Source organism: Ranitomeya variabilis, chromosome 4, assembly GCF_051348905.1.
Source record: "Ranitomeya variabilis isolate aRanVar5 chromosome 4, aRanVar5.hap1, whole genome shotgun sequence".
NCBI classification, from domain to species: domain Eukaryota; kingdom Metazoa; phylum Chordata; class Amphibia; order Anura; family Dendrobatidae; genus Ranitomeya; species Ranitomeya variabilis.
The window spans coordinates 566,672,545-566,695,487 of NC_135235.1; the positions used below are offsets into that span (position 1 = coordinate 566,672,545).

The 22,943-nt window shown below is 40.8% G+C and overlaps 2 protein-coding genes across 5 annotated transcripts in view; one reads left to right on the plus strand and one right to left on the minus strand.

The window, feature by feature from the left end:
* The window catches only part of PHACTR3 (phosphatase and actin regulator 3), a 257,076-nt gene extending 239,074 nt beyond the window's left edge, over nucleotides 1-18,002 (plus strand). Inside the window, exons 9-13 of one of the 2 annotated variants that reach the window (XM_077252829.1) lie at nucleotides 6,143-6,198; nucleotides 9,700-9,761; nucleotides 15,422-15,562; nucleotides 15,827-15,903; nucleotides 17,253-18,002. In XM_077252829.1, coding sequence (XP_077108944.1) covers nucleotides 6,143-6,198; nucleotides 9,700-9,761; nucleotides 15,422-15,562; nucleotides 15,827-15,903; nucleotides 17,253-17,268 — 352 coding nt within the window. In that variant the 3' untranslated portion in view covers nucleotides 17,269-18,002. The remainder of the gene's footprint in view (nucleotides 1-6,142; nucleotides 6,199-9,699; nucleotides 9,762-15,421; nucleotides 15,563-15,826; nucleotides 15,904-17,252) is intronic. The other variant, XM_077252831.1, reaches the window with a different exon arrangement.
* A 1,372-nt stretch (nucleotides 18,003-19,374) lies between these two features.
* Nucleotides 19,375-22,943, minus strand: part of SYCP2 (synaptonemal complex protein 2) — a 551,324-nt gene continuing 547,755 nt past the window's right edge. For all 3 annotated transcript variants that reach the window (XM_077252835.1, XM_077252834.1, XM_077252836.1), the window contains one exon: nucleotides 19,375-19,641. In XM_077252835.1, coding sequence (XP_077108950.1) covers nucleotides 19,570-19,641 — 72 coding nt within the window. In that variant the 3' untranslated portion in view covers nucleotides 19,375-19,569. The remainder of the gene's footprint in view (nucleotides 19,642-22,943) is intronic.

Consider the following 22,943-nt stretch of genomic DNA (forward strand, 5'->3'; position numbering starts at 1 on the left):
TATCAGGGGCTCTGCAAACGTAACATGATGCCCGCAGACCATTCCATCAAAGTCTGCATTCCAAAACATCACTACTTCCCTTCCGAGCCCCGGCATGTGCCCAAACAGTGGTTTACCCCCACATATGGGGTATCAGCGTACTCAGGAGAAACTGGACAACAACTTTTGGGGTCCAATTTCTCCTGTTACTCTTGCAAAAATAAAAAATTCTGGGCTAAAAAAATATTTTTGAGGAAAGGAAACACGTTTATTATTTTCACGGCTCTGCGTTATAAACTTCTGTGAAGCACTTGGGGGTTCAAAGTGCTCACCACACATCTAGATAAGTTCCCTTGGGGGTCTAGTTTCCAAAATGGAGTCACTTGTGGGGAGTTCCTACTGTTTAGGCACATCAGGGGCTCTGCAAACGCAACCTGACGCCCGCAGAGCATTCCATCAAAGTCTGCATTTCAAAACGTCACTACTTCCCTTCCGAACCCCGACGTGTGCCAAAACAATGGTTTACCCCCACATATGGGGTATCAGCGTACTCAGGAGAAACTGGACAACAACTTTTGGGGTCCAATTTCTCCTGTTACCCTTGGGAAAATAAAAAATTGTGGGCTAAAAAATCATTTTTGAGAAAAGAAAAATTATTTTTTATTTTCATGGCTCTGCGTTATAAACTTCTGTGAAGCACTTGGGGGTTCAAAGTGCTCACCACACATCTAGATTAGTTCCTTTGGAGGTCTAGTTTCCAAAATGGGGTCACTTGTGCTGGAGCTCCAATGTTTAGGCACACAGGGGCTCTCCAAACGCGACATGGTGTCCGCTAATGATTGGAGCTAATTTTCCATTCAAAAAGCCAAATGGCGTGCTTTCCCTTCCGAGCCCTGCCGTGCGCCCAAACAGTGGTTTACCCCTACATATGGGGTATCATCGTACTCAGGACAAACTGGACAACAACATTTGGGGTCCAATTTCTCCTATTATCCTTGGGAAAATAAAAAATTCTGGGCTAAAAATAATTTTTGAGGAAAGAAAAATTATTTTTTTATTTTCACGGCTCTGCGTTATAAACTTCTGTGAAGCACCTGGGGGTTGTAAGTGCTCACTATGCATCTAGATAAGTTCCTTGGGGGGTCTAGTTTCCAAAATGGGGTCACTTGTAGGGGAGCTCCAATGTTTAGGCACACAGGGGCTCTCCAAACGCGACATGGTGTCCGCTAACGATTGGAGCTAATTTTCCATTCAAAAAGTCAAATGGCACGCCTCCCCTTCCGAGCCTTGCCGTGCACCCAAACAGTGGTTTACCCCCACATATGAGGTATCGGCATACTCAGGAGAAATTGCCCAACAAATTTTAGGATCCATTTTATCCTGTTGCCCATGTGAAAATGAAAGAATTGAGGCTAAAAGAAATTTTGTGTGAAAAAAAAGTACTTTTTCATTTTTGCGGATCAATTTGTGAAGCACCTGGGGGTTTAAAGTGCTCACTATGCCTCTAGATGAGTTCCTTGGGGGGTCTAGTTTCCAAAATGGGGTCACTTGTGGAGGAGCTCCAATGTTTAGGCACACAGGGGCTTTCCAAACGCGACATGGTGTCCGCTAACGATGGAGATAATTTTTCATTCAAAAAGTCAAATGGCGCTCCTTCCCTTCCGAGCCTTACCATGTTCCCAAACAGTGGTTTACCCCCACATGTGAGGTATTGGTGTACTCAGGAGAAATTGCCCAACAAAATTTAGGATCCATTTTATCCTGCTGCCCATGTGAAAATGAAAAAATTGAGGCTAAAACAATTTTTTTGTGAAAAAAAAGTACTTTTTCATTTTTACGGATCAATTTGTGAAGCACCTGGGGGTTTAAAGTGCTCACTATGCTTCTAGATAAGTTCCTTGGGGCGTCTAGTTTCCAAAATGGGGTCACTTGTGGGGGAGCTCCAATGTTTAGGCACACGGGGGCTCTCCAAACGTGACATGGTGTCCGCTAAAGATTGGAGCCAATTTTTCATTCAAAAAGTCAAATGGCGCTCCTTCCCTTCCGAGCCCTGCCGTGCGCCCAAACAGTGGTTTACCCCCACATATGAGGTATCAGCGTACTCAGGACAAATTGGACAACAATGTCCGTGGTCCAGTTTCTCCTTTTACCGCTGGGAAAATAAAAAAATTGTTGCTAAAAGATCATTTTTGTGACTAAAAAGTTAAATGTTCATTTTTTACTTCCATGTTGCTTCTGCTGCTGTGAAACACCTGAAGGGTTAATAAACTTCTTGAATGTGGTTTTGAGCACCTTGAGGGGTGCAGTTTTTAGAATGGTGTCACTTTTGGGTATTTTCAGCCATATAGAAGCCTCAAAATGACTTCAAATGTGAGGTGGTCCCTAAAAAAAATGGTTTTGTAAATTTTGTTGTAAAAATGAGAAATCACTGGTCAAATTTTAACCCTTATAACTTCCTAGCAAAAAAAAAAATTGTTTCCAAAATTGTGCTGATGTAAAGTAGACATGTGGGAAACGTTATTTATTAACTATTTTGTGTCACATAACTCTCTTGTTTAACAGAATAAAAATTCAAAATGTGAAAATTGCGAAATTTTCAAATTTTTTGCCAAATTTCCATTTTTTTCACAAATAAACTCAGAAATTATCGACCTAAATTTACCACTAACATGAAGCCCAATATGTCACGAAAAAACAATCTCAGAATCGCTAGGATCCGTTGAAGCGTTCCGGAGTTATTACCTCATAAAGGGACACTGGTCAGAATTGCAAAAAACGGCAAGGTCATTAAGGCCAAAATAGGCTGGGTCATGAAGGGGTTAAATAGGCTAACTTGACTGTGATGCTAATTTCAGGACATTCCTTAGTTTAACATATCCCTTTAGTTATTTTCAAACTTTTCTAGGGGTACCATTAGCTGAAATTCAGTAAATTTAAATTGAAGATTGCTTTTGTCAGTTTCAAGTTATGTCAGTAACCATTTTGTTTTTACTTACTTTAACATAAGGGCACCAACATGTCTGTACATATACATTATACATTTATTTAATCATAATCAAACATATTTTTTTAGATGCCAGATTATCAGTATTTCTGAGTTAATGCAACTGCCTGTATTTGTTTCATACCTGCAGCCCTAGTATGCCTTTCTTGGCTTTGAAGCATGGTAAAAACTTTAGAGGATTACGTAAAAGATTTAGGTTGTGTAACTGAGATTTTCTCTTGAGCTGCACATAATTCTATTACTTTTCTGAAGTCTGTAGTTTTCCATTGTTACTGCTGCAACCTTGCCACTAGAATTAAAAAAAAAAATCACATGGTAATAATGTCTTTGAAAAGCAGCAAAAAAGGAGTGCTGCTTAACGCAAACTGCCATCCACTGATTTCTACTGAAATTTAATGTGTATACAAACAGAAAAATTTAAGAAACCTAACTCCATGCAAAAAATGAACAATGAGGGATTATTAGGATTAATTGCTATTGGCATTGTTAAACATGGTTCCTAGAAGCTGAGCTGCTGTTTGCAGGGTTGTTAATATTTATTTATACCGTGGGCATTATTTACACGAAAAGATAACTTTACTAAAAAAAAATTATAGTGATGTATGTGAGAAGGTTTTTCAATTGCAAACAGGTCATTTCTTCTATGACAGTCATCTGGATCAATTTCAAAGTGGCCTCACTTGGTCAGTCAACAACTATCTATCCCAACATTCCCTACATATGAACGCTTGGCATGCATATATTTTCCAATGGATAAAATGGTGTAAATTGCTATAATGTCCAGAATCCTCTGATACTGCCTTATCTTCATTGGGAACAAAAGTTTTGGCAAATTGTAATATATCTGCTGTCAGATAGAGCTTACTGCATGGGTTGGGGGACACTCGCTTAGCAACGGGATTCAGTCACACAGGCACAATTTTCTCCATTAAACAGTCCATGCGGTTTATTTAGCCATGTTACACATCACACACATATAGTTCATAGTACACGGCTTCAATTACTTTTCAGACACTACACCCGCCAGTCCTCCTCTGACTAGTTCCCGGGGGTGTCATATCAATGTCTCTACTCGCATAGCACGACATTAAGTTGCAGTCTCTAAACACGCCGGACCTCACTTCGTCCAGTTACCGTAGGTGACCGCACAGTTCGTAGTAACTGACCCTTGTCAGTGCACACAGTCCCCCATACTCTGGGTTACCTTCCAGGTGCTCCTGCTCCACACGCTGACTCCTGGTCGGTCCTCACTCCCAGAGAAACTGTCTTACTGGAATCACCGTCCTTGCGACTAGGGCACTCATGACATTCCAGACCCACAGAAGGAATGGTAGCTTCCCCAATGCAGTGCCGTCACAGACTCTGCACATATGGCCTCTTCACGTGCTCTTGAGAAAGTCCACTCCTAGAACCTTCCAACACACAGGCCTGCCCTGTCTTGCAGGACCTTAGAACACAGACCATTCAGGTTCATACACTCTCACCATGTGACCAAACCTCAGTCACATTATGTCACTGTAGCCACCCCCATAGGTGGGAGGTGTGTGTGGTTAGTCAGACCCGCCCAGCTCTCCGACTAACCCCGTAAGCCTCCCTTTACAACTACACAAAAATTTGCGGGACTACAGGTCCGAGATCAACATTACTGGCTTACCGACACATACCGGCCATTCACAATGACGCCAGTCACTGTCTCACTATCACAGTTACTCCTGCGACTGCCATGCACTCCCATGGCCTCAATACGCCTCTGTGTGTATTCTGAGGGGAACATGCAGCGCTCCCTAGCTGTAACGGGTTACTGCCTCACACTGCCCAATCTTATAGCCTTTTAGATCTACTGTATGGAGAGTTCAGAGGCCACATACACATTAGATAGTAGACTTTTCCCATCAAGTTCGTCTGACAGCATGACCAGCCTTAGGCTTGATTCACTCATAACAGGTTTGTTGCATTAATGGGCAATTCTCAAAATATCAATTCATCCCCTATTCATAGGGATCACAGCTCTGGAACCTGGTAACTGGATGGAAAAGCACATGCTTGGCTTTTATTTCACTCATTGTCTTGGATTGCCAGAAATAGCTTTGCCAAGCTGTATTGACTATTGAGTATCCAAAACGACACATAAATGTATAAATGAATATTAGTGTTTTGCTGGATGTCTCTCAAGAAAAGGGGTGGGTGGGAAAGTCCACAGCCCTGATCTTGAAATTGCATGAGATCCTAGTGGTTGGATTCTCAGTAAATGTATCCTTTGGTGATAGATTATTCACAAAATATTACGTTTTTAATTTCATCTAGATGGCCCTTGCAGAAATCCATGTACATGAATAGAACAGGTTTCGGCCAGACATTAAAGCCACAAATCTGCCACATGAGAATATACCTTTATGTCTCTGAAAACCTCAAAATATAGGTGTGATTACAGAAACCTCTAATATCATAATCCCATAGTATAATTCTAAGTGTAGGTGGCTGAGATATCGATCACCCTTGTGATGTGGTCAATGAGGACTTCCTTTCCCTGCCACTAAAGCATCTGTATAGATTTACGGTATGTTTAACCCAGTAGAGCAACTACTCAGGGCAAGGAGCAAACAGCTGTAAGCTCACCATCCCAGACTCCTTCACAATAATTTAGATTTTTGTGTTGCCTTAGGATTTAAGAAATGTTTGTGTCTAACGATGACATATTCATGAGCTTTTTAGTAAACGGGACAAGTATCTGCGTAAACTGGAAAGTCACAACACTTGGATCTGATGTGAGAATACACTTTGTACTTAGTCGTGTCAGATTGTGGATGTACAGTACAGAGATGGGAGGGGTAGGAATAGTAGGGGAAAGCCTCATTAATTATGTGCAGAGACTGTGGATAGGCCAGGCAGTGCGGGTGGGAGTGAGCATGAAGCAGTATAGAAGACTGCCAGTGTGACTGTGCTGGGAACACCACACAGTGCTAAGCAGCAGCTTCACTACAAGGGGACTCCGAGAGAGATTTGCTGCTCCTGTCACCTGTAGCCGAATATTACTGTGTGCTCCCAGCTCCATCGCTGGAACTATCTGTACGGCACAATTACTACAGCTTTCTTGTGTCTAACTAAGAACTCTCCATCTACCAGCATGGTTCAAAACGTGATTATGGTGTTTTTCCGCAGGCGACTGAGCCAAAGACCAGCTGTAGAAGAACTGGAGAGAAGGAATATACTGAAGCGTAAGTACAGCATGATATTTCTATGTCACTTGTTAATGTATGATAGAAATTGTTCCTATAGTTACTGTGCATATATTTTATATTGAGCTTATTACTAACAAAGGTTCCTCAAGGCCTGGGGTGGTTGAGGTAGAGCTTTCAGGCTCAGACTGGCCCACAGGAGAACAGGTAAATTCCCAGGTGGGCCCCTAAGCAGGAGTGTGCCCTTGTTATCCTATATGAGCAGTAGTTGGCATAATATGCTATGCTATGTACAGAAATAAGCAGCTTCTAATCATTCATTTAAAAAACTGCCCAATGTATTATTATATAGAATCAAAGGTAAATTTGTGAATGGGTAATGTAATATTTGCATACAGCTGGACGGTGGGTCCCCAGCGTCATTGTTACTGGTGGACCCATGGTACCCCAGTCCGACACTGGCTATCGTCATCATGTAAGCATCAGGTCAGATATATGCAGTTATGTATATGGGTTGGAAAGCATCCAAATATAGCTCACTGTGCATAATATCAGTAGATTTCTCTGTGATGTCACGGACCCTAATCAGCCATCTTGTGTACAGCGAATACTAATTGCTGGTTTGTTACTTTTCACTCCTCCTATTTTCAAGATATCTAGTCAGTATGCTGGGGTGTAAACCAGTTTAATTCTGTATGATGAGATGGATGGCATTTTTCTCTATGGCATGGTATGATCATTGAGCACCATGAGATTTTTTTATATTTCAGTATAGAGAGGCCAATATGATTATCTGCCTTATGGCCATCCGTTATATTTAACTACTTAAGTACCAGATCTCAGGAATGACTCCTGAATTCCTCTGTGCTCATTTAAGCAATCCACCTTTCTCCACCTGTTAAGTGGAGGAAATGTTGTGACAGCTTTCCCTATGACCTCTGAACTGAAATTAAAGCCTCTAGTAATTTTGATAGATGAGCTATGTATCCACTGGGGAGGTAATATAGCTTCCTGCTAAATCCTGGTCCTTCCTTAAAAAAAAAAAAAAGAACTCACTGTCACCTCTGCATCTGACCTTTCCACTTCAGAAACATAACACTATTCCTGAAGGCATAGATATAAAATAAATAGTAAACACATGTTGCTTGGAGAAGAGGACCAGACAGTAGTCATTAGGTCATGCTGTCTCCTCCCTGCTGTAATCCTTCCCTGGTTCTGGACAGGGTAAACTGGCATCTATATCTATCAAGCAGCTTGGTCTTGTGACTAATATTAACCTCTTCAGTAGAAGAATATAATATAGGCTGGCTAAGCCACTTTCCTATTTGGGGATATGCATTGAGAACAAGTGAAAAAGGGGCACCTCCTGGTGCTGCTTTATTCCACTACATGCCTTCTTATTTTGCATAGAAAGAATGATGCTAAGTTAGGAGGTCGACCTTTCTGATGTTTACAATTGTCTTACTCCATATCAACCCCCACAAAAGCCTATGATCTGCTCGTCCTTGCCTTTATATCAATTAGTTGTGTAAGGCGTGCGATGCTCAGTCTGTTCCTGGAGGAAGCCTGCATAATACAATGAACGCTTCTCACACAGGTACCACCAGTAGTGTCAAGGATGCCAGCAATTTCCCACATAGTGGACTTGTGATGATAATAACACGCCTGCATAAAAAAGCAGAATAGATATAGATTAATATAGACATAGAGCTGATCACAATGTATATACTATCGGTATGGTAAGATGTTTGTCTTTAGTGCAATAAAACTGCACTCTTCTCTTACTCATCATAAAGTATTGCAATCATGGGGCGGCAAATGAAAAATTGTGAGGAGTTAATGTACATGGAGTAAATATAAGAATGCAATGCAGAGTATGATATAATATCTTAGTACAAAATGCCCCTTTAGATGGTGCTGATCCCACCATGCACGACACGTTTTTTTTTCATAAGAAGGCTGCCTGTGGGTATTTGAGAGGTTTTTTTTACTATGCTTCCAGGGGTTTCCCCTTGCTCAATTCCTAAATATGGCATCCCCGGATTTTTTTGACGCAGTCCTCGTAACACTGACCTGAATCTTTATTTAGCTGACAGCTCTATAAATAGAAGTCTCGTTTACTACAATCCTACAGCAGATAATGTATTCCACCCACCAGCACTGCAGCAAGAGCTATGTATAGCAGCAGAGCAGAGGCGTTGTGGAGGCTAATGCTGCTACAGGAGGGAGCCGTGTCTCCCAAGAAAAGTCCTTTCTACAAAAGCAACAACACCCCACTGCATGGGTTCACAAAAAGGCCAGTCTTTATAAGTTGTGGCCAAGACCTTCCCTGTACTATATAATGCACATACACAGCTACTGTATGTATTAATATATATAGTGGAACATGAGCATCGCCTTCTTTTTCTATCATATTGCTGATGTATTTGCTTCCTCCTGTACTTGTGTGTGCCTTGTTTTACTTCTGTTTATTGTACTTGTCTATATTTGCCCCGTTCACATGTAAAGCGCCATGGAATAAATAGCGCTATAAAAATGTATAATAATAATAATACATTATGAGTTAATAACACTGCATTTTCTCTGCTGAGGTTTTATTACATTGTAGTGGGGGGTCTGTACCAATATCATAATCACTTATAGCAGCAGATGTATTTTTCTTTATATTTTTGGTGTAGATAAGACCCCCCCCCCCCAAATTCCCAAAGCACAACTAAGCAGCAGAGTCTTGACCCTAGCTAAGGGAGAGATCTGTCTTGTTTCTATATGTTCGCACTGGGTTTTTAAAAATGTTTGCAACAGATCCAATCCAAAGTCTCCCTAAAAAGATGGTTCAAAAATGTTTGGAGAATTCTTCGTATTTATTTCTATGAGAAATCCACTTTGCAGTTGATATGAGTTTTTCAGCTTTTCTATCTCTATTGAAAAATGCCTGAAGCTAAAAAAAAAATAAAAATAAATATGGTAAGTGTCGCTTTTTTAAGCAAATCCTGATACAATCTGTTCCAAACTAGTCACTGTCCAATCAAAAAAACGCTTCAGGAAAAAAATCTTCCAAAACTGCTTCAGGGAAAGAAAAAAAATCTTCCAAAAAAGGAGCATTTTTTGAAGAGGTTTCCAATTGAAAAACTCATGGTTTTTGGATGCCTCAAAAAACTCAATACGAACAGAGCCTAAGACCACCGTGAAGCATTTCTATACAGCTGAGGTATAAAATTATCTTGATCACAGAATTTCCCAGTCATTAGAGACTAGAGATAGACCCAATTACTGTAAAAAACAAAATTATCAATCCTGGGCTTATATGTGCTACCTATTGAAATTTAGGGTATAGTACAATTCTGTATGGGCCCAATTTTAGCTCCTTAAAGGCTCCGTGTCATATACTAAAACACAGCATCTCCCCTAGCCCTGAGCTCCGATATAAGGGAACTGTACTCGCCTGTTCTTGCCACTCATCAGTTTCCTATATGTCGAGTATATTTAGGTTCATGTTTCTGATGAGCCATAGAGAACTTATTATTTATCTCATCTTTACAGAAAGAAATGACCAGATAGAACAAGAGGAAAGAAGAGAAATCAAACAAAGGTTAACCAGAAAGGTGAGTGCGCCCTTACTATGACGCTACAGTATATATCAGGGCTGTGGAGTCGGTAAGCCACAGTTGCGACTCCGACTCCTGGATTTTATCAGGTTCCGACTCCTTCATAAATGGCCAATTCGTAACAATAAATTTACTGTTGTAAAATATTAACATCGTGCTTATTCAGTTTCTCACCATCATATAAGTAATCAGACCACTTAGAGCAAAAACTAGATTTATTAGAATACAATTAGAATATAGCAAATAACTTTTATAAACTTTTCTAAACTCTTGTAAGTAAATATGCAATAAACACTGTTATGCAGTTAATAAGAAGAAATCTATAAATTTGTCCTCAGAAAAAGTATTGCCTCTGTCAGATCCTCCTTCATGGATGCCCTCAAATCTGATCTAATTATTTTGAGAGCAGAGACCAACCTCTCTACACTAACTTGGGTTGGTGGCAAAGCAGTAACCACTCGGGCAACATCTCTGACAATGTCAGGATACAGAGGAATCGCTTGTTGCACTGTTATTTTTGATGAACGGTCAAATTTCTCAATTTCTTTTAGTGCACATGAAAAATTCTGCTGAAATGTACTGGCTGTGTTCTTTGATGGGGATGACTCTTCTTCTATGCAGGAACGCTTTGCACGGTCCTTGTGATCCAAATATTTTTCGAAATTAAATTCTACATCAGTTGATGAGGGTGAAGATGTGGCAGGACGACCAAATTCTTCTTGTTCCTCCTGACTGTTCTGCAACCCTTTCATCCTTACTGCTATTTCAAGCACAGCTTCTTTTCCTTTAGTTAGCTGTAGATCATCTAGAAGAATCCGATGCATTGGGTCTACATAAACAGCTGCCAAAAGAATGTTATTTTGTAATAGTAGCTCCTCTCTCCGTTTCATTGATGTAGCAATGCCACTTGCAATTAACCCTCCTCTTTGGGACAGGCGAAACATCAGGTTCTTCCACTCCTTTAAGAAAATACCTGGAGTTAAGTCCTCTGCTTGTAATTTTTTAGTCACTGTAAATGGGTGCTCTAGCAATTTTTCCAGCTCAGTCACCTGATTCCACTGACTTTCATTTAGCGTCAGTTGAGGGTTAGCGATGTCTACAAGAAAGGTTTTCAGTTCAACCAAGCGCTGAATCATTAAGTAAGTACTGCCCCATCGTGTGGCTTGATCAATAATTGCCCCTTTTCCAGCACGTCTCTTCAAAATTGAGTCAACTTTAGGGGTTCTGGCAACAGTAGCCAATTTTCTCACCTTGCCAATCAGTGCAGCAGCATGTCCTTCTTGCAGACTGTCTCTTAATAGCCAGCTGTAGCGTATGCACAACACAGCGCATGTGATGAATGAAAGAACGTATTGACACAGTTTCAACTATCATGTTGCTGTTCATCTGAAGAAACTTCAGTTTTCTCCTCAGTTACAATACGGTGTTCCTCTATTTCAAATATTTCTGTGTCTGTGGACCCAGAATGTTCTTCTAGCTGCTGGTCACCATTATTACTCTCATTCATTAGCTTAATAGTACTTATCATATTTGAAGCATTGTCAGTTACGACAGAAATAACTTGCTCTTTTTTAAGTTCATAGTCTTGCAGAACCTTTTCCACCAAGACCTGGAGAAACTCACTGGTGTGATGAGCTTTGGTGTCTTTTACTGCCAATGTCTTGGTAACTATTTCATTTTTGTCACAAACAAATTGGACATTGATGGCAAAATAGTTCACTCTGTGACGTGTGCAGGCATCCATTGTAAGAAACAGAAAGCGTCCCTTGATAGTTTTTTTAAGTTCTTCCTTTTGTTTAAAAGCTTCTTCGATTACTAATTTTCTAATACTCTCTCTCTCCAGAGAAACACCAAGCTTGCGGGCCATTTCCCCATTTAGACACATAAAAGCTGGTCGTGAAAATAATGAAATAGGCCCACTATCCTTTACAACAAGCTCTATGATCTGTTTTTTAAATGTATCTACTGTCATTGTCACAGTAACTTTGTCACTGACAAAATATCTTGCAACTGATGGCTGCAAAGTTCTCTGCTCCTTTGTTTGGCTGGAAGAGCTGGGCACTGGTTCATTGGTTTGGATGCAGTCTTTCTCATCCACTGCTTTCAGTACTTCTGGATGAAAGCGCTGTAAATGTCTCTTTAGATTAGAAGCTCTGGTAGGAGCATTTTTATCTTTGCCTAAATATGCACTGATCTTGGCGTCACAGCATTTGTTTTCGTCTGGATCATTTGTCATACACTGACAGACATAATGTTTTCTATCTTGAATGATGGTGAAATGTTCAAATACAGCTGATTTAATGTGACGCTTCTTTGACATTCTCAGGTTTTTAATTCTGCATTCACAATCCAAATGACAATTGTTTTTCCTAAAAACAATTTTACAAAATTATTGCCAGGTCGTACAACTGATATAGTGGTCAGTAATACTGTTATTCCTCATGTACTCACAGTTAACTGATGCAAAGTTTGTTGAAAGGATAATACTTCAGTTCTTACAGTCTTCCTCTTCTGAGTAGCAGCTGTGAGATGCTTGGAAGACGCACACCTAGTAAACATCTAGTCTAGAGGAGGAGCTTTACTACTAAGAATTTGCAACACATTTTCACTTTAAGGGTACCGTCTCACAAAACGATTTACCAACGATCACGACCAGCGATACGACCTGGCCGTGATCGTTGGTAAGTCGTCGTGTGGTCGCTGGGGAGCTGTCACACAGACAGCTCTCCAGCGACCAACGATGCCAAAGGCCCCGGGTAACCAGGGTAAACATCAGGTTACTAAGCGCAGGGCCGCGCTTAGTAAACCGATGTTTACCCTGGTTACCATCGTAAAAGTAAAAAAAAAAAAAAAAACACTACATACTCACATTCCGGTGTCCGTCAGGTCCCTTGACGTCTGCTTCCCGCACTGACTGACTGCCGGCTGTAAAGTGAAAGCAGAGCACAGCGGTGACGTCACCGCTGTGATCTGCTTTCACTTTACGGCCGGCAGTCAGTCAGAGCGGGAAGCAGACGGCAAGGGACCTAACGGACACCGGAATGCGAGTATGTACTGTTTGTTTTTTTTTACATTTACGACGGTAACCAGGGTAAACATCGGGTTACTAAGCGCGGCCCTGCGCTTAGTAACCCGATGTTTACCCTGGTTACAAGCAAACGCATCGTTGGATCGGTGTCACACACATCGATCCAACCATGACAGCGGGAGATCCAGAGACGAAAGAAAGTTCCAAACGATCTGCTACGACGTACGATTCTCAGCAGGGTCCCTGATCGCTGCTGCGTGTCAGACACAGCGATATCGTATGGATATCGCTGGAACGTCACGGATCGTACCGTCGTAGCGACAAAAGTGCCACTGTGAGACGGTACCCTAAGTTCCATACATTGTAAGTAGGGGGGTTGGGGCAGCATGAGGTTATCCAAGTATAAGATTAGATAAGGGCAGTGGAGAACAGTGACACACAAGAAGTAAGAAATGTCTCTATCTCCAGCAGAACTGCTTATCACTGTTGTTCATAGTTCGATAGAACATATATATTTGAGTAACATTTATAAAATTCATATGAAAGTTCAATTATGAAATATTAATACATCTTTTTTAAAGCTGGAAGACACAAAAGAGCACAGTGAGATCAAAAATACTCTGTTGTAAAAAAAAAAAAAAAATCACAGTCATCAGCAAGTGCTAGTCAAAAGATGTAAATAAAACAGGGTATTTAGTTGATACGTTTTTTTGCAAAAAAAATGGATACTAAGCTGCTCCACCAAATCGTCAAGGTATACCCTTATAGAGCAGTCCTAACTAATGTATAGAATCCCTATCTGATGTATTTAAAACCTGATCATCTGTATAATACCTGTATAAGCAGGGTTCAGAGAAGGACTATCCATGTGGACATGCAGGATGGAGCAGTTAAATGCAAATGACCCACAGAGGAGTGGTGGACTCCCCAGTCTTGTAGAAACAAGAGAACAATTATAGAACCAGACTTGTTCAATGTGCAAGTGGCCCATGTGTTTCTGGTTCTATAATTGTTCTCTTGTTTCTACAAGACTGGGGAGTCCACCACTCCTCTGTGGGTCATTTGCATTTAACTGCTCCATCCTGCATGTCCACATGGATAGTCCTTCTCTGAACCCTGCTTATACAGGTATTATACAGATGATCAGGTTTTAAATACATCAGAAAGGGATTCTATACATTAGTTAGGACTGCTCTATAAGGGTATACCTTGACGATTTGGTGGAGCAGCTTAGTATACATTTTTTTTTGCAAAAAAACGTATCAACGAAATACCCTGTTTTATTTACATCTTTTCACTAGCACTTGCTGATTACTGTGATTTTTTTTTTTTTTTTACAACAGAGTATTTTTGACCTCACTGTGCTCTTTTGTGTCTTCAAGTATTCTGGTGGTGTGAACAGGTTCCTACAGACTTGTTCAATGTGCAAGTGGCCCATGTGTTTCTGATCTTTTTTAAAGCTGGAGTCGGAGTCGGTACATTTCTACCAACTCCGACTTCAACCAAAACTAACTCCGACTCCACGACTCCGACTCCACAGCCCTGGTATATATAGGCCAGTGCTTGTACTCTACTACCCATATTGTCAGGCTTGTATAAGGGGTTCTTGGATATACATTCACAAAACATGCGTCTGCTGAGAAATGTCTTCCTAAAAGTCGTAGTGGCTTTCCGCTGCATTATTAGAAATTAATTGATAATAACCTGGCTTTATTATTTTGCAGCCTGTTAGCAACTAATGTCTAATGATATAGCGGAAAGCTACTGTGACATTTAGGAAAACTCACTAAGCGCACCTCAGAAGCGTGCTACATTTGCACCTGTTTGTGTTCATATGGGATCAACCTTACCATTGAACACCCAGTTCAAGAAGAGAGTGCCAACCATATTGTCTTGATTGCATTTACTGTGAGACCTGATTAGTGGAGGATTACATTGGACATAAACACCAGTCTCTATATACATATTATATAAATATCTCCTCATATAGTGCCATGTAGTTCCTAGGGGCATGGATGCACTTGAATTTTATGCTGCCAAACTGCTTGCCATTAGATTAAGGGCAGTTTCAAATGTCCTTGATAATCTGTCCGATGTCGGATTGCAATGCACATCATCTGACCCCAGCGTGACAGCCTCATAGAAATATATTAAGCTATGATGCTTGGGTCAGGAGATGTGCAGCCAGCACGTGCATTGCAATCCGACATCGGACAGATTATCATGGACATCTGAAACAGCCCTAAGATTTACTACACACCTTAAAAACAATGTGAAGGTATGTGTTGGCAAAAACATGAGTACAATACATGCTTTTTGAAGTGCGTTATTTTTTTAATAAAATGCTGAAAGAATTGACAAACTGGCGATTTGGGGGAAAAAAAAAAAAAAAAAAACCAACAAAACGCATTGATGGTTGAAACCCTCAAGGAAAATATGCGCATGAGATTTCAGAAATCTCATTGCTGGTACTGACTGTAAACTTGAAAAATGAGTGCCAAAAAAATCCTTCTCTGTTTTTTTTTACGTGCATTTTACCTAGGAAATCCTAGCGTTTGGTTTTAATGTAGACATCCCATGTGTCACATTAATAATATGCAATCTTTATTTTTTTATTTCTTCCTTATAGCTCAATCAACGTCCAACGGTTGATGAACTGAGGGAAAGAAAAATTCTGATACGATTTAGTGATTACGTGGAGGTGGCGAAAGCTCAGGATTATGATAGACGAGCAGACAAGCCCTGGACGAGATTATCAGCAGCAGACAAGGTACTAACACTTAATGCTATTTGGGTATACAATGTCTAGGAGCAGCACTTGAGGAAGATTAATTACAAATGATGGTGGGCTACTTGCAATAATCTGCAACTATATGGCCTCAATGATATACAGTGTTATATATGTAGTCAACATCCTTAGGGGATCCCTGTGTAGAACATTCAGCAGGGTTTAGGAATAGGATATTTGCATGGTGCTGCCATCTGTAAACCTTATTTATAATTCACTTACCAGTATTTCTATATTGTTTTGCAGGCTGCCATTCGTAAAGAACTTAATGAGTATAAAAGCAATGAGATGGAAGTACATGCCTCAAGCAAACACTTGACCAGGTACGTGTGTAAAATATACAAGAGTACAAGGGTGGAGCTGGAAATAACTGTATATAATGGAGTTGGCCTGAAATTTTTAGGACCTTAGACTTCAATATGGCCACATCCACTATGACAAGGGGAAACCAACTAAAGTTGAATATGTTAAAACTGAATCGGTCAGCTTGCTGCACTACATGAGGACAGCATATTGCTCCTACAGCTATGTACTCTTGGTAGCCAAAATTATACAAAAAACGTCCCGTTTGCCTACTAGCAGCACTGGAAGAATCCACAGTAAGGTCACGTTCAGTATTTTACCTCAGTATTTGTAAGCCAAAACCAGGAGTGGAACAATTAGAGGAAAAGTATAATAGAAACATATGCTCCACTTCTGTATTTATTACCCACTCCTGGTTTTGGCTTACAAATACTGAACGGATACCACATGTACCCATTATAATCTATGGTACTATTCATATGTAGGTTTATTTCCTGCAGCACAGATGAAAAGGGCCATTATAAGTCTATGGGTCAGGGAAAAATATGTAGAGCACACAGATTCCATCTGTTTGCTGTGCGTATTTAACATTGCAAAGTGTAGGAGAATCCGTCATTTATTTCTTTGTCCAACCGTGAAAAACATGGATGACCCACTGATGGTAAAAACGGACACACTGATGATAGTGGTACCATATTTGTTCACATACACGTGTTTAAATTGGAGTATGAGTAAGGCTTTGGTGTATTGGGGGGCCTTAAGTTTGGAGTTTTGTAAGCTCTGTGAAGGAGATAACCTTTGAGCTTCAAAATCCATGTTCACATATTCAGTATTTGGTCAGTATTTTACTTCAGTATTTGTAAGCCAAAATTAGAAGTGGAATAATCAAAAGGAAAAGTGTAATAGAAACACGTCACCACTTTTGTATTTATCAACCCCTTCTAGTTTTGGCTTACAAATACTGATGTAAAATACTGACCAAATACTGAACGTGTGAATGTGGCTTTACACAGAGAGTCATGTGTTCACATTTATCATCAGGATGGGCTGTTGTTTAAATTATGTGGCGGGGGGGCCATTTAATTGCATTCTTTGAGAACCCTTGTTAGCTCTATATGTGAAAGAGAGCAAATAAATTGTATCCTTGCATATTTTGGTTTACAAAAAATGGTGTTCAATGAACAATAATGTCATCTGACAAACAAAAAAACAGTAATTCATCAGCTGCCAGCTACAGTACAGATACAGTACATTTTTGATTTTACCAGCATGAAATAGGAATGTTGTGCTATATGTGTATCTATAAATATATGATGTATATAAGTATTTGGTTTGTTTGAGATATTAAGTGTACGTTTTTCTTTTCCAGGTATCACAGACCGTAAACGCTTTCATGCTGGAAGTATGGTCTTACTTTGCAGTTACCACTGAACATGTTCCAAGAGGAGCAATGGCGTTCAGTTGTGAAGTTGAGCGCTTGGCGCTCAGCTATTTACGCGGAGAGCGGTTGTGGGCGATATGGAGGGATTGTCTGCTACCCTTCCTAATGTAGGATGGAATGGCGATGAGTTCACTGCGCATATCTGGGGACTGATCAGCCCCTTATGGGGAGAGGATCAAGCTCAAGGATACACACGCAAAACAAAGTGGGTGTCGATGAAAGACACTTGAAGGAAACTTGTATGAGGCTGTATATTGCAGCGAGACGCTGTGCATGGCGACATCATTATGGACATGCTGCCAGCACATGATTCAGTATTACATTGACATGTCAGCCTATTCACACTTTCTTTGTAAAGTTCATGCCTCGGCGAGATATTTTCATGTTTTCTATTTCGTTTCCCTTTTTTTAAAATGTTACATTTTCCTGTTTAAGTTAATCTTATTAAAAAAAGAAGAGTTACTGAAAATGTGGATCTGAGTCTTAGTTTATACAGTTCTGGTAGACGAGACATAGCACATAATAAATATAATGTCACGTGTAATGTACATCGCTGGACAGTCCACAGAAGTGATGTTCCTATCAAAGGGAATTTTTAATTTAGGATCCTGCCATGAAGAGTTATCTTCATAGATGCTTCTAGACATTTATTTTAAATAAAACCTGTTATTTGAGGATAAATAGTCAATGTTGGGGTTGCTTACTTTGAATGTGTAAGGATATGGCTTGAAATGAACCTAAAATGCAATAACTATAATGAAAAAACATAAAGAGAAATTTGACAGCAGTTGTATCGCTCAGTAAGGAAAAACATCAGTGTCATCCAGAGGAGATATGAGGGATATGGTAAAAATATTGGCGATCATTGGCTTTACCACTTCATTCTGACCAGCCACGCGCCTGGAACTGATGGTTTAGGAAAAGGAAACATGACTATTAAATTCATTGTATTACTGAACACTTGGCTTCAGTTCACCATATAGCTCAAGGTTATGGCATTTTCGCATTAAAATGAAGCAACTTTGCAAATAGTCTCCACGAAATATAATTTTACCAAATTATATGCACAGCTCCTATGCAAACCTATGTGTATTGATGGTTACCAACTACAAACCATGTATAGTCTTAAGGTACCTTCACACTAAACGATATCGCTAGCGATCCGTGACGTTGCAGCGTCCTGGATAGCGATATCATTGAGTTTGACAGGCAGCAGCGATCAGGATCCTGCTGTGATATCACTGGTCGTTGGTTAAAGTTCAGAACTTTATTTGGTCGTCAGATCGCCGTGTATCGTTGTGTTTGACAGCAAAAGCAACGATACCAGCGATGTTTTACACTGGTAACCAGGGTAAATATCGGGTTACTAAGCGCAGGGCCGCGCTTAGTAACCCGATGTTTACCCTGGTTACCAGTGTAAAATGTAAAAAAACAAACAGTACATACTCACCTTCGCGTCCCTCGCCGTCCGCTTCCTGCACTGACTGAGCGCCGTCCGTAAAGTGAAAGCACAGCACAGCGGTGACGTCACCGCTCTGCTGTTAGGGCCGGCACTCAGTCAGTGCAGGGAAGCGGACACCGGGGGACGCAAAGGTGAGTATGTACTGTTTGTTATTTTACATTTTACACGGGTAACTAGGGTAAACATCGGGTTACTAAGCGCGGCCCTGCGCTTAGCAACCCGATGTTTACCCAGGTTACCCGGGGACCTCGGCATCGTTGGTCGCTGGAGAGCGGTCTGTGTGACAGCTCTCCAGCGACCAAACAGCGACGCTGCAGCGATCGGCATCGTTGTCGCTATCGCTGCAGCGTCGCTTAATGTGAAGGTACCTTTACTCTGCAGTCACAGGTTGAAAATCCAAAAAGCGACAAGCGAATGGTCATAACAAGGCTTATTTTCTATTATGCTCCTGTGTAAACATAGCGACCATCATCCTTCAATTGAGTAAAGCACTAGATCATCACTGATTACGGTAACTCTTTGATCTTTCAGTAAGCAATAAAAGCCCATATCATATCAAAAGAATCTCGAACACAAGCAATGCACTAATCCTTGAGGAAATCTTTAATGTACAAGTACCTTTCAGTAAACAGTAAAATAATCTCTTGATGGGGTCAGTAAAAAGCACATGCAAATTGTGCGCAACAGTATGAACCAACAATATAATTAAAAGAACAAGGTAAACTAATGGCAGAACCCGTACACATCTTCCATATTAAACAACAACAGATACATAGAAACAAACTAGAATGTACTAGGGCTGGACATGAACAGAGACTGAAGTCCTCTCCGGACACTGAGAAGCTCGTCTTCTTGCTGGGGAACAAAACAAGGAGACAAAAAAAACAGGCCATGTTATTAAAGGATAGTACCAACATGCTAGACCAACATGCAAATTGTCTCTTCAGTAGGAAGAAGACTAGAACTCTAGTCCCACCTACAGTTGGGAAAATAAGTATTTGATACACTGCCGATTTTGCAAGTTTTCCCATCTACAAAGAATGAAGAGGTCTATATTTTTTATCATAGGTACACTTTAACTGTGACAGCCAGGCTCTAAAAATAAAAAAAAGAAAGAAAAAGAATACCAAATTGTATGATTTTTAAATAAATTTCATTTTATTGCATGAAATAAGTATTTGATCACCTACCAACCAGGAAGAATTCTGGTTCTCACAGACCTGTTAGTTTTTCTTTAAGAAGTCCTCCTACTCTGCGCACTTTACTTGTATTAATTGCATCTTTTTGAACTTGTTACTTATATAAAAGACACCTGCCCACACACTCAATCACACTCCAACCTCTCGACCCTGGCCAAGACCAAAGGGCACCAGGGACAAAACTGTAGACAAGCACAAGGCTGGGATGGGCTACAGGACAATAAGCAAGCAGCTTAGTGAGAAGGCAACAACTGTTGGCACAATTATTAGAAAATGGAAGAAACACAAAAAGATCAGAAATCAACCTAGAACTATACGGGAGGACGTGGTCAATGACCTGAAGAGAGCTGGGACCACAGACTCAAACATTACCATTAGTAACACACTACACCATCATGGATTAAAATCCTGCAGGGCACGCAAGGTCCCACTGCTTATGCCAGCACATGTCCAGGCCCGTTTGAAGTTTGCCAATGACCATCTGGATGATTCAGAGGAGGCATGGGAAAAAGTCAGATGAGACCAAAATAGAACTTGTTGGTATCAACTCCACTCAACATGTTTGGAGGAAAAAGAAGGATGAGTACAACGCCAAGAAAACTGTCCCAACCAGGAAGCATGGTGGGGGACACATCATACTTTGGGAGTGCTTTTCTGCAAAGGGGACAGGAAGACTGCGCCATATTGAAGGGAGGATGGATGGGGTCATGTATCACAAGATTTTGGCCAATAACCACCTACCCTTAGTAAGAGCACTGAAGATGGGTTGCGGCTGGGTCTTCCAGCATGCCAATGACCTGAAACACACAACCAGAGCAACTAAGGAGTGGCTCTGTAAGAAGCATTTCAATGTCCTGGAGTGGCCTAGCCAGTTTCCAGACCTCAACCCAATGGAAAATCTTTGGAGGGAGCTGAAACTCAATGTTGCCCAGCGACAGCCCCGAAACCTGAAAGATCTGGAGAAGATCTGTATGAAGGAGTGGGCCAAAATCCCTGCTGCAGTGTGTGCAAACTTGATCAAGGAAACATCTGAGCTCTGTAATTGCAAACAAAGGTTTCTGTACCAAATATTAAGTTCTGTTTTCCTATTGCATCAAATACTTCATGCAATAAATTGCAAATTAGTTAGTTGACGTGTACCTATGATAAAAATTACAGACCTTTCTATTCTTTGTAAGTGGGAAAACTTCAAAAATCGTCAGTGTATCAAAAACTTATTTTCCCCACGGTATTGGAAGTAACAATCCTAAAAGTCAATATTGATCCTTTAACGAACTTTGCCACATGACCTAGGATAAAAGCCAAATCAGAATGTCAATTTGAAGGCACTGTGTGTCGACGTTATGCCCATTGCCCTCAATTTGAAGGCACTGTGTGTGGGTGTAATGCCTATTGCCAGTGCAAAGTGTGAGATCTGGTTTGGTTAGGTGAAGTGAGGTGTCTGACTGGGATCCAAAGAGTAACTGTTTTCCTTGTGGAGAGTGACATGCCAAGCATAGCTAGACCAAGTACACCAGGGCCTTCAGCCGGAATGAGAAGGGCTGGTAATTTCGTATTTTTCTAACAATTTGACATGCAAAACTACAACTCCCAAAGCCTGTCATTTGTGTGAGCCATAGAGCTACAAATAGAAATAAGCATTCTAGAAAAATGAACCATATGTGGAATCTCTAACAGATTGCGTCAATATTGGATACTGCAGATGGTCCTATGTCATCCTACTGTTATGTGATGCACACTAACAAGCTGAACGACGTCTTCCTCTATGAACTCTTGATTAATGTGTAACTCGTTTCACCTAATTAGATATTTTTAGTTTTAGGATTAAAAAGACATACAAAATTGGATAACTCGAAGGCTCATATTTTCAGGAAATCTAATAGTTAGCCATTTTTGGTATAAGTTATCTTGGTTTCCTACATATGAATCAGACGATGAGTCAAATAGAGACATAGTTACCCAGCTTTTGACAGATCTTGAATGCAGTACTCACAAAATGCAGATTACTGAATGCTGAGCTACACAATATTTACATAATGACACTGAAAACTTCCGTTTAAGCACCACTTCAGCATTTTTTGTTCTTCACCGTTGGAGTGGTGCTTTAAACTTAAGTTCCCTGCCCCTGGTAATATACTCTCCCTCCGGTGTCTTCTTGTAAGGCTGCCGTCACACTAGCGAGTTTTACGGACGTAAGAGCGCATAAAATACGTCCGTAAAACACGCCTAACAAACGGCCCAATTATTCCCAATGGGTCAGGTCCTATCAGCCGTATATAAAGCATCCGTATTATACGCCTTTCTACGGCCGTACAAAATCGCAGCATGCTGCGTTTGTCAGCGTATTGCGCAAAAAATACGCCAATGAAAGTCTATGGGGGCGAGAAAAATACGGATTCCACACGGACCAGCAGTGTGACTTGCGAGAAATACGCAGCGGTGTTAGTGAAAAGCCGGTAATTCAATTGCCGGCTTTTCATTTCTCCTTCCCAAACCCGACATGATATGAGACATGGTTTACATACAGTAAACCATCTCATATCCCCTTTTTTTTTTGCATATTCCACACTACTAATGTTAGTAGTGTGTATGTGCAAAATTTGGGTGCTGTAACTGCTAAAATAAAGGGTTAAATGGCGGAAAAAATTGGCGTGGGCTCCCGCGCAATTTTCTCCGCCAGAGTGGTAAAGCCAGTGACTGATTGCAGATATTAATAGCCTAGAGAGGGTCCATGGTTATTGGCCCCCCCCTGGCTACAAACATCTGCCCCCAGCCACCCCAGAAAAGGCACATCTGTAAGATGCGCCAATTCTGGCACTTGGCCACGCTCTTCCCACTCCCGCGTAGCGGTGGGATATGGGGGTAATGAAGGGTTAATGCCACCTTGCTATTGTAAGGTGACATTAAGCCAGATTAATAATGGAGAGGCGTCAATTATGTCACCTATCCATTATTAAT